The sequence below is a fragment of the Equus przewalskii genome, chromosome 17, assembly GCF_037783145.1.
Source record: "Equus przewalskii isolate Varuska chromosome 17, EquPr2, whole genome shotgun sequence".
NCBI lineage: Eukaryota > Metazoa > Chordata > Mammalia > Perissodactyla > Equidae > Equus > Equus przewalskii.
This window is the reverse complement of record NC_091847.1, coordinates 54,065,186-54,077,640: the sequence shown is the minus strand read 5'-3', so window position 1 is coordinate 54,077,640 and position 12,455 is coordinate 54,065,186. Positions and strand designations below refer to the sequence as shown.

Here is a 12,455-nt window from a genome sequence, read left to right as displayed (position 1 = left end):
TTAGTTAAGTTCTAGCTGAAGGTCAAAGGGGCAAGTGATTTTTTAGCCATCTCTCAGATCAGCAGAAACCAGACAACATGAAACATAAACACTAAAGGCATGGGGCTGAGAACCGGAGGCCTGGGCATTCAGCTCAGCTGGGCTGGTATCTAGCTAGTGTTTGTCTCACCGTGGGCAGAGCACTTCACTTTTCGAGACTTCAGTTTCTTCTCCAAATGAAGGACCTGTACAGAACAGTCTCTGGGGCATCTGTCAGATGTAAGATTCTGAGACTCTACATAGCTTCATCTCTTCTACAGAGCCTTCTGTGGAGTGGTCCAGAAATTCCCAAGCTGATCTCAATATCTTTTTCTCCAGGTCTGTTTCTCTTCCTACGTGTTTGCTCAGTTTCTCAGCACCACCATCACGCATTCATTCATTCAGCAGATACTTATTGAGCATATTGTAGGTTCCAGTGACTGCTCCAGGTAGTGCTGATGCAGCAGTGAACCAAAGAGACGAAATCTCTGCCCTGAAGAACCTCATCCATTCTAGTGGGGGAGACAGATGGTAACAGAATTATGTCCTACATGATAAGAGCTACAGAGAAAGACGTTGCAGGGAAGGGGGCTAGGGAATGCCGGTAAGGATGATGTTGTTGTTTTATTAGGGTGGCCAGGAAAGGCCTCACCGCAGAAGTGACACTAGGTGAATACCTGGAAGTTGTCCCTAATCCAGCCCTATTTGACAACTCCCACACTCAACCATCTGGTGAACCCTCCAATTTCACTATATGTGAAGTATTTCTCAACTTTATTTCTTCCCCTGACTACCAACACCCGGGTTCAGGCCCCTAGTGTTTCCTCTCTGGATTACTACAACAGTCTCTTCACTACTCCCTGCCTCCTGACTTGTCTCCCTAAATCAGTTTTCTACAAAGCCATGCCAGAGAGAATTATCTGAAAGGTATATCTGACCCTGTCACTCTCCAGCTTAAGACCCAACAATGGCTCACTCCTGCCAACAAAGTAAAGCCCAGATGTCCTAACGAGGCACTTAAGCCTTTTGTGATCTGGCCTCTGGTGACTTCTCCAGCCCCATCTCTCACCTATGCCAGCCTCGACATCTTTGTCCCAGACTAGAATTTTCCCTCCATACACAACACAACACCAGAATGCTGATATCTCCTTTTACATGCTGGTGTAAGTCCTACTTTTATTTTAAGATCCATTTTAGTAATCACTTCCTCCAGATGATTTCCAAATTCTTCACCTTACTCCAGATAGGCTGGGTGCCTCTCTTCAGTGGTCCTACGACACCTTGTACACATCTTTTTTATCACTTTATTTGCCACTGTTTTTGGAAATGATCTAAAATGGATCTGTTTCCCCCACTAGACTATAAAGTTTCTGAGCATAGGACCATGTCTTCTTCATTTTTGTAATCTCGGCTGCAACCCAACAGTCAATCAATGACTTAATTTGTGTTGTGATCCTCCCCCTTGCTGATCTTGGTAAGCCAACCGTGATGATTTATAACTTGTGACTGAAAGACAGATATGGGAAATAGTCCCATTTCAAGGCTGATTTCAACTCAAGTCAATTATCAGAGAGCCACAGATTCTCAAACTTGGGAGAAAAATTCCAGGTAATCTAATTCAACTACCCATCCAACACTTGGAGACCCTCCTTCAACATTTCTACCAGTTGTAGGGCGTGGGGTCCTTCAAGTACGGTGGAACGGTGATAGTAGTGTGGGGCATCCTTGGCTCACTGGAGGCCTCCTCTTTTCTCTCCTCCTCTGGTTCAGGATGTTATGTGTGAAAATAATGAAGCAGGAAGTTATGTGTATCAGACATATATGTATTTATATACACATGCACACACACACACAGCATACGTTTAAATCTGTAAATTGCTTAAGATGATGAACGGCAGGCTATTACCTAAAATGTTAAACATAAGTTAGGGACTGAGATAGTACCCAGAGAGAAAATTATTTGTGATTTGAAGTTCAAACCATCTGTCAAAGCAAGGGACTTAGAGTAAGAAGCAACTGAGTAGGTAGACTCCCTAGATGGACGGCGGGGGACAAGGACTCAGCTGCAACTGGCAGTCTGGGCACCAGTCCAGCTCTACAACCAGAAGAGCAGACTAGAAGCCTTGAGTGAGCCATGCCCCACCGCTGAAGCCTTGAGCGCCACTGTCGTCTCAGAGTTTTGTGAGGAACACCTGACTTACTTGTCAGGCTGATCCCAGTTGAACTCAGTGCACTCGAGTTGCTTAAGCTTGCATTGTACCTGAGTCAAGAACTCCTCTCCCTATCTTCTTTTTTGCTTGCTGGTCTTGTAGGAAATAGTGGTGTATCTGTGGGTGAGAGGAATAACAAACTCTTAAAGAATCAGAATTCTTTAAATTCTGCCTTTTCCTCTTGTTTTCAGTCTCTAAGTAGTTGGGGGTAAAAATTATCTATTACAAGGGTAAGTATTAACGTGTTAAGAAGTGGAAAACTGGGGCTGGCTTGGTGGTGTAGTGGTTAAGTTTGCCTACTCCACTTTGGTGGCCTGGGGTTTGCAGGTTCAGATCCTGGGTGTGGATCCACACACTGCTCATCAAGCCATGCTGTGGCAGCACCCCACATACAAAATAGAGAAAGATTGGCACAGATATGAGTGTAGCAACAATCTTCCTCAAGCAAAAAAGGAGGAAGACTGACAACAGATGTTAGCTCAGGGCCAATCTTCCTCACCAAAAAAAAAATTGCAAAAAAGAAGTGGAAAACTTACTTTGTTCAGAGGTCATTCGGTCCATCTTAGTATAACCTATTTGGTAGCTGTTCCCTTAGGTGAGTTAAAGTCTGTCTTTCTATGGCTTCCAGCCATTGATCCTAGTTCTAGCCCAGGACCACACAGAGGAAATCCACATAATAGTCCTTGAGTATTCTGAGGCAGCTTGCTTGTGTAACCAGCAGTCACAAAACTCATGAATATCATGTGCTTAGCAGAGTGCTGGCCCGTGGTTGCACCTCATAAATGTTGGCTATCATTATTAGTTGTATTATCATACTGCCTTTGAGCCATTTCTTTCTTCATAAGCCAAGCCCTTTTAGGAAAGTGTTTTACTGGTATCATAGAATTAACAAAAACAGAGTTTCCCACTTAATTATGCCAACAACTTTATGTGTAAATTGGACACTAGGATGCTAGGCAAATGGAGATGCCCTTCCTTCACCCTCCACCATCTGCTCCTAACATCTATTTAGAGCCAAATCAGTGTTGAAGACTTGGTTCAAGCTGTTTCCTCTTTGAATCTCTTTCCCCTACTCCAAAGAGAACTGACTGCTCCACGTCTTCCCTTGAGCTGAGACCGAATACTGTCTGTATTTTTGATCTCTCCCCACCGCTCCCTCTATGTATAATACTGAACCCCTCTTGGTATCTCTAGGGTCAAGCAGAATGGCTGGAACCTAAGCACATGATAAATATTTATTGAATGAATAACATTTTTGAGTATCAGATTATACCATATTTGTTTATTTACGTCATATTATCTTTAATTAAACACAAAGACTCTTCCAATCATGTCACCTAGAGACCGTTCCACCCACTGCTCTGTTTGGCCGCCAGTCTCCTGTCTCTCTTCAGCAATGATGAGGTGGATATCTTTTCTTTGCGGAAGAGAAATCCGTGTTTTGTTGCATTTGCAAATAACAAAAATGTTGCAGAATCAGGTGGGAAAGCTGTTGCCACTGGAATCTTGCACGTGAACCACATCAAAAGAACCAGGTTGTCTGTCTCTGTTGGTGACCACACTCGTTCCTCCCAGGTTAGCACCTCTGGTCACCATACACAGGTTAGCACTGTCGGACTTTGTGAAGCTGGTGATCTTTCCAGTCTCCAAATCAGTCTGGATGGTGGTGTTCACGTCGATGAGGCAATCAGGGTAGTGGATGGTGTGAGCATCATGGGTCACCAGATGAAGAATTCCTTTCACGCCTACAAAGATCTTTCTCACTTTGTGCAACTTGTACAATACCTTGGCCTCCTTGGGTGTGATACTATGAACAGCAAGGCCACCCTCACTGTCATAGACCACCTGGAAGTTCTCTACAGGCTTGTCAATGCTGACGACATCCATGAAACCAGCAGGGTAGGTTATATCAGTTGGGACCTTGCCAATCTTAATGAACCACTGCATGCAGATATTTTTTACTTCATCTCCTGTTAGGGCATGCTTAAGTCTGTTCCTTAGGAAAATGATGAGGAAGAGACATTCTCTCAGCTTGTGGGCACCGGTAGATGGACAAGGAGCAAACACGCTGGGCTGTTTATCCAGAATCCAATGCTTTGGAGCTGCTACATACTTCAGATGCTTCTTGGGACCAAGAGCCATGGCTGCCACTAGGCATGAAAAGAGGACCACTTCTTCCGGTGCACTGATAAAATAGCGGGGTTATACAATTTTTAGAGCTGGATGGAAACTTTAAAGATTCCTCCATGCCTCAGTCCTCCATTTCAATGGTTCTCAACCTTGATTTTTTTTTTTGAGATTTTATTTTTCCTTTTTCTTTCCAAAGCCCCCTGGCACATAGTTGTATCTTTCAGCTGTGGGTCCTTCCAGTTGTGGCATGTGGGATGCCACCTCAGCATGGCCTGATGAACGACGCCATGTCCGTGCCCAGGATCCGAACCCGCCAAACCCGGGGCCACGGAAGTGGAGCGCACGAACTCAACCATTCGGCCACGGGGCCAGTCCCACAACCTTGATTTTATATTGGAAAATATTAGGGAGTTTAAAAAAAATCCTGAGATCTTTATCCACAAAGATTCTCATGTAATTGGCCTGGGGTGCAGCCTGGGCATCAAGATTTTAGAATCATATCTTAGTTTGCTGGTTCCAGTGTGCAGCTGAAGTATTTCCCTTCTGTGAATGAGGAAACTGACTTCCAGAGAAGTCACGTGTCTTGCCCAGGTTACGTGTTGGGTGGAAATGAACAAAAGACTCAGGTCTCCTGACGTCTAACACACTGTTCATAGTATATGACTCATACTGTGCATTTTTGCCTCAGACAGAGACATTCCTCTCCGCTGGGGCACTGAGGAGCAGCCCGCAGTTCACAGGCACAGCGAAGCCTGCTTGCTTTCCAATTTTAGGACAAAAGACTAGAAAGCAGCTTTCATAATTCTGCTTCTCAAATATCACCAAATAGTAATATTTTTGTGTGGAAAAACATATCACTTTCCTCACTGTCATTTTAGTAAAGGGAATGATCTTACTTTTTATGACTTTCCACTCCCCCATGGGACTTAATAAAAATAACTTCATTTTGAAAGAAAATAAAATGCAGTCTGTAAACTTTTTAATTTATGACTGAATTGGCCTTTGTCTGGAGAGGATGTTTACCAGTAACCTAGGATGTAATGTTTAAGGCAGATTGCTGTTGCCTCTGCCCAAGGCGAAGGGAACCGGTGTCGTACACCATCCAAACACTTCTTCAAACCTCCTAAAACTTGACGGAGTGGTATTTTGACCGAAACCACTCTGCCAGTTCTGCCTTAGGAACCATCGGATCAGCCCACTTACGAAAGGAGGGGGAGTAGGCTCTGGTTATCTATGGCTGTGTGGCAAATTATCTTGAAACCTGGCAGCTTAAAACAGCAACTATTTTATCATGTCTGTGATTTTGAGGAGCAGGACAGGGCTCAGATGGGTAATTCCTCAGTTCCAGTGTCTTCCTCAGACATTGCTTGAGGTCACTCAGAGGTAAGCAGCTGGAGGTGAGGCTGTTCTGGAGGCCCTAAGACAGCTTCGCTTATGTGTCCGCTCCTGCAGGGGTGGGTGGAAAGTCAGGATTAGCTGAGTCTGTCAACCTCCGTGTGGCCTCTCCAGTGATGGTCTCGAGGTATTAGGACTCGGACTCCTTCCCCTCCTCTTTCTTTCCCCTTCATTTCCCCTCTCCATCTTCCTCCTCCTCCTCCTTCTTCTCCTTGTTAGTATATGACAGAGTTTGCAAATTTTTTCTTGTGGTAAAATATACATAACATAAAATTTACCATTTTCAAGTTTCAGTTCAGTAGCAGTAAGTACGTTCACAATGTAGTACAATCATCTGTCTATTTGCAAAATTTTTTCATTGCCTCAAACAGAAACCCTGTACCCTTTAAGCAGTACCTCCCCGTTATCCCTTGCCCCCAGCTCCCGATAACCTTAAATCTACTTTCTGCCTCTATGAATTTGTCTATTCTAGATACATCCTATAAGTCGAATGCTACAATATTCTTCCTTTTGTGTCTGGCTCGGTTCACTTAGCATGATGTCTTCAAGGTTCCTCCATGTTGTAGCAAGTGTCAGAACCTCATTCCTTTTTATGGCTGAATGATATTCCATTGTATGCACACCACATTTTGTTTATGTGTTCATCTGTTGATGGACACTTGTGTTGTTTCCATCTTTTGGTTATTGTGAATAATGCTGCCACAAACATGAATATACAAATATCTGTTCAAGTCCCTGCTTTCAATTCCTTTGGATGTATACCTGGAAGTGGAATTGCTGGATCCTATGATAATTCTATGTTTAACTTTTTGAGGAACCACCAAATGGTTTTCCATAGTGGCTGCACCAATTTTACATTCCTACCAGCAACGCGTGGGCATTCCAATTTCTACACATTTCACCAACATATTTTATTTTGTTTTCTTGATAATAATTATTCTAGTGGGTGTGAAGTGGAGACTCATTGTGGTTTTGATAGGCATTTTCCTAATGACTAGTGATACTGAGTATTTTTGATGTGCTTATTGGCCATTTGCATATCTTCTTTGGAGAAATGTTTATTCAAGTCCATTGCCCATTTCTAAATTGGATTATTTTGTTGTTGTTAAGTTGTATATTTGGACTTCTTACAAGACAGCTCACGGTGTTCAGATAGAAGATTCCAAGAGACCCAGGTGGAAGTTGCAAGACTTCTTATGACTTGGCTTCAGAAGTCCCAGGACCTCAATCTGCTGTATTTTACAGGTCATGCAAGTTACTGAGGTCAGCCCATATTCTATGGGAGGGGTAGCAAAAAATTCGTGGCCATCTTTACTCTACCAGAGTATGGTATTAAAATTAACTAAAGCAATTCAATTGTTTGAATAACAGTAATAATAATGAAGAATGGGGCTACAACTTTGGATTAATACAGTTTCTTTTCTCCTGAGGTCTTGAAGTGCTTTCAGCCATCAAAACCCTCCCCATGGCATTTTTAAACATTTTAGAGATTTTTAATTATGATATAGAGATGAGCACAGTTACTTGAGTTTTAAAATCACTTAGCTGATCTGCTTTATAATGACAGAGTGAGGCAGGAGGCCTGGGTTTCAATCTGGACTCTGCCATTAGCTGGCTGACTGGCCTCTCTTGGGGGATGAGCTGGATGGCCTCTAACTTCTCCTCCTGCTTGGACACAGTATTGTTTTAAGAAGGAAGATGAATTGATCAAGAATTAGGATGTAGAAAATGTCTAAGCACAGGACAATTTGCTGCCTAGAAATATTCCCATGTGTCATTTATTTACTGGGACAGAGAAATAACTTCAGCTTAAAGGCAATTATTATAATAGGATTAAAAAATAGCATCAGTAAACACATACACACAGTTATGATGAGAGCTGAAGAAATGTCTTGGAGCATTGAGGCAGAAGGGCAAGAAGATAAGAAACAGAGCAGTTCACAGGTCAGCCAGGTGCAAGGGAATGAGGAATATGGTTTTCTGGGTCAAAGTCATAATCTAAGAGTGGTGCATAGCAACAAGATTTGCAAACTGGTGGCTAAATCCATGAAACAAAATATGCAGAAATAGGGTAGTGGGGGGGAGGTGGTAAGAAGTGAGGGCACCAAACAATTGCAGTGCGTGTCTTTCACGTGTGCCGAGCACAGGGCCGGTTGTTTGCATATTGAGCCGAGTTGATTTTCATAGGCAACCAGAAGAGGAAGCATTACTTGCCCCTCCCTCCTGTTTTACAAATGAGGGAAATGGTGCTCAGCATTGTGTGTGTGATCCCACAGCTCAAGGCCTGAGAGAGACAAAAGCTTATGTTTTTCCTACATCAAGCTGCCTTCAACAAGCCAGGACGCCATATTTACAGGAGAACAGTGTTTGGAAAGGATTCTTATCAGACATTAGTCCTCTCAACCCTAGAACATAATCATCGTCAGTTTTTTGGTCCTCTTTGAAAATGAAGAGAATATATCCTCTCAAGCTTGGTTTGGAGGATCACTCACTAGCTGTTTCTGACTACCTGTGAAATTCTCCACTACTATCTGACTTCTTCATATAGAGAAAAGTGACCCTTAATAGAAGAGATAACTTTAGTAATTTAACTAAGTTTGTTCTTTAAAAAGTATGCAAGTTATGGGTGGATCTCAAGGACACCTGTACTGAGTCTTGAGCAGATGAGAATTTCCTTTTCCTCCCCGACCCAGAGAGGACCCCTGTCTTGCATCATTGCAAGATCCCAGGCCCAACAGGTTTTCATAGCTCTCTTCCAGGGTGAGGGGCTTTCATTTCTACCCTTTCTCCAGGAGCAGTGGCTCTTTGCCTGGATCCCTGCAGGAGAGGCTTTGCCACCCTCCTCCTGCCCCTTAGCTGCTCAGAGCTTTTGCTTTGTAGGAGAGAAGGTTTGGGGAAGTGGGTTATGTTTCCTAACTCTCCCCCAATGGGAGTGGATCACCACCTGCATGGCTGAGCTCCCAATGGGGACTCTCTTCTGTCTCCTGGTCTTCCTCCAATCTTGCCTATGATCACCTGGTGGATAAGAGCTTAGGAACAAGTCCATGTTCCTTGTAGAAGCCTAGGGTTCCCATTTATTCTAAACTGATACACTGGTCCACATTCAGCCTTTAAGTATTTGTTAAAAATTTAGCTGTTTTCCGTGAAATCAACAATACAAAGAGATTTTTGCACTCCTATGTTCATTGCAGCAGTATTCACAATAGCCAAGATGTGGAAGCAACCCAAGTGCCCATCAATTGATGAAGGTTAGAGAAGATGTGGTATATATATACGATGGAATACTACTCAGCCATTAAAAAAAGATAAAATTGTGCCATTTGCAACAACATGGATGGACCTTGAGGGTATTATGTCAAGTGAAATAAGCGAGACAGAGAAAGACAAACACTACACAATTTCACTCACATGTGGAAGATAAAGAAACACACGGATAAGGAGAACAGATTAGTGGTTACCAGAGGTGAGGGGGATGGGAGGGAGGGCAAAAGAGGTAAAGGGGCGCATATGTGTGGTGACGGATAAAAACTAGACTACTGGGGATGAGCAAGATGCATTTTAAATAGAAACTGATATATAATAATGTACGCTTGAAAGCACACAGTGTTATAACCAATATGACTTCAATAAGATAACTGAAAAAGAAGGTCAGCTGTTTTCTTCTTACCTACCTTAATGGTGGCCATTCCTTCCTTCCATGCCATTCCAAAGGCAATTCATGTGTTCACTTTTTCCCTCGGAGGGGTTTGCCACTCTTTGGAATTTAGTTCATTTAGTGCCTTGTGTACTCAACTCTCTAATGGATTTAAGAAAAACTATGACTTTATAGATTATCAGGCTTTTTCTTATTCTTGGGATGGGAGCAATGTTCTCTTGAAGCTTTCTATATCTTAAACAGAAGTGGAAGTCCAGATGATATTTAAAAAACTCTTTGTATCATGGAAATTTTCAAATATTCAAACACATTGAGAAAAGAGTAAGTACTCACCATCCAGCGTCTGCAGTAATTTATCACTGACATTCTTCCATATTAACACGTACAGATCCACTCATTCTTGTTAGCAGCAGTAGAGTATTATATAGCATAAAAATACTTCCGTTTATATAATCATTCCCATACTGATGGCTAGTTAAGTCATCTCCAACCAATAATAATATTGCATCAAACATTTTTTGTACATATTTCTTTGTGTTCTGTGAGTTTTTATTTGGGATGGGTTCCTAAAAGTGAATTCAATGGGTCAAAGCTTATGCGCGTGTTACATTTTGATAGATAATGTCAAATTGTCACTCAAAAAATCTGTACCAATTATATTCCCAGCAAACATTGTATGTGTGGCACCAAAAATCTTAACCTGGGGCTGCCCCCATGGCCGAGTGGTTAAGTTTGTGCACTCCACTTCGGTGACCCAGGGTTTTGCCACTTCAGATCCTGGGTACGTACATGGCACCGCTCATCAGGCCATGCTGAGGCGGTGTCCCATATTGCACAACCAGAAGGACCTACGACTAGAATATACAACTATGCACTGGGGGGCTTTGGGGAGAAGAAGAAGAAGGAGAAAATAAGTAAAAAGATTGGCAACAGATGTTAGCTCAGGTGCCAATCTAAAACTAAAAATTTTTAACATAACTTAAAAATCTGAGGCTACTTATTGTAAGGAAAATGATAAAGCAAATAAGTTTCCAGTTTGGTCCATTGAAAGACATTCTCATTTTAAAAATGTATTTGCCATTTCAAAAAAGCAGTTCATGGAAGGAAGTAAACATTAGTCTTTAGTTCTTTCAGTCCAGTATTTACAGCTGAAGCTATTTGCCATTTAAATACAAGTCACTAAAATTTAGTGCTTAACCACATAAACAGCACTTCTGGTTTCTATTAGTTTCTTATCCTTGTACATCAGTGACTTTAGTAATGGCTCTGATGATTTATGTTATAAGCAAAGAATGTGCTTAACTTTGGCATTAAATGAAAAGTGGCTAAATGACATTCTATAGCTTCCAGTTTTTTTTAAAAAAGAAAACTTCAAACACAAATTTGCTTAAATTCTCACACTTCTGATTATTTTAAATTCTAGCATCTCATGTGTAAGTTTTTTTCATTTGATAAATATTCATATTTAGTTCCTACAATATGTGTGTGTATACTGCTATGTACTGAGAGGATTAAAAAAATTAGAAATGATTCCTTTTTCTAAGAACTTCCATACATATAAATATATATATGTATTTACAGGAATCTGTCCACCTATTCATCCATCCATCCATTCATCCACTTATTCATTCAATAAGCATTTGTCTCTAGTGTCTAGTCTGTTATAGTAATGTACTGGGAACTCAGAGTTAAATAAAAGATGGTCCCTGTCTTCAAGACAAAACAGTCTAGTAGGAGAGAGACACATGTTCATGTCCTACTGGTGATTAGAGAAGGCTTTCCAAGAGAGGTGGCATGATAGATATTTGAAGAGGATGTAAGATTTTAATAGATGGTGTAAGAGGAAGTTCTTTCCAGGTTGAGGAAATGTGAAGAATGCTGGGCGAAAGCATGCAGGTGCAAAAGTGCAGGTGCAAACGAGAACTGATTGGAGGGGGAGGTTGAGTGACACAGTAGATGCTGATGTTGAAATTGGAAAAAAGTTGGCTAGGATCAGGAGGGAGAAGGGCTACCATTATGGGTAGGAATGGTTAGAGAAGACTTTGTGGGGAAAGAGGAAGTACTTAAACAGGACTTTGAAGGATGGGTAGGATTTGATAGGTAGATTGCAGGTGGAAAAAATACCAGAGGCAGAGAGAACAGTATGAGCACAGCTTTGGAGTTGACCAGGAGCTTAGTGTCCTTAGGGCACAAAGGAACGGAACTATGTTGAAAACAAGAAGTATCTAACATTGTATCACATTCTTTCCTTCTTTAGGGTTTTCACATAGGCTATATCCTCTTCCAAGAATCCTCTTTGCCTGTAACAGAATGCTTTTGGTAGTCATGAGCAAAAAAGCCAAGTTGGATGGACTAGGGGTTGATTTAACTTTCAATTCATAATACCGTCAGGGTTCTGTTTCCCTGTGATCAACCAGTTATCTTGGTTCTTCCTTCTCCTGTATGTTGGCTTTATTTCAAGCTGGCTTTTCTCTTGGTAGACAGTTGACTGTCGTTAGCTCCCAGGATACATGTCCTTGTTCACAACAAGGACGAGAAAGCAGCTGTTTCCCTTCCACCTTCAAACAAATGCCTGACTTTCTTTCCGATTAATCCAGCTTGGGTCACATGCCCCCTGTGAACCAAATACGTAGACTTGAAGTCTGTCGTGTATCGATTGTCTTACGTCAGACCATCTCTGAACCAACCACTGTGACAAAGAGATTTGACTGGACCAATCAGGGGCCCAATCCTTGGGATGAAGGCGGGCTCTATAATAGCCTAAACCTGTGGCTATGTACTGTGTGCGTAAGGGATGTTGTGGGGTGGGGGTGAGGGGTCTGGAGGGCAGCGATCATAAGATCTACCCTATTGCTCCACAGATTGCTTAGACAACTCGTGGTCTTTCTTTAATTTTCACCTTAAATGTCAGGTTTGCAAAGAGGCTTTCCCTCTTCTCTCAAACTGGAGTCTTCCTGTTTTAGCTCATGGTATCCCATAGTTTTTCTTCATAACGCTTATCACCTTTAAATTACACACTTATTTGTGTGATTATTTGTAAAAAATCT

At 41.9% G+C, this 12,455-nt stretch overlaps 1 protein-coding gene across 1 annotated transcript; it reads right to left on the bottom strand.

Moving 5' to 3' along the window:
- Positions 1-3,498: 3,498 nt before the first annotated feature.
- Positions 3,499-12,026, bottom strand: LOC139076641 (small ribosomal subunit protein eS4, X isoform-like). The gene is made up of 4 exons (XM_070580256.1): positions 11,794-12,026; positions 9,742-9,974; positions 9,425-9,642; positions 3,499-5,804 (listed from the first exon to the last, which is right to left on the bottom strand). The coding sequence occupies exon 4, from the start codon at positions 4,368-4,370 to the stop codon at positions 3,705-3,707; it is 666 nt and encodes a 221-aa protein (XP_070436357.1). The 5' UTR covers positions 4,371-5,804; positions 9,425-9,642; positions 9,742-9,974; positions 11,794-12,026; the 3' UTR covers positions 3,499-3,704.
- Between the last annotated feature and the right edge of the window lie 429 nt (positions 12,027-12,455).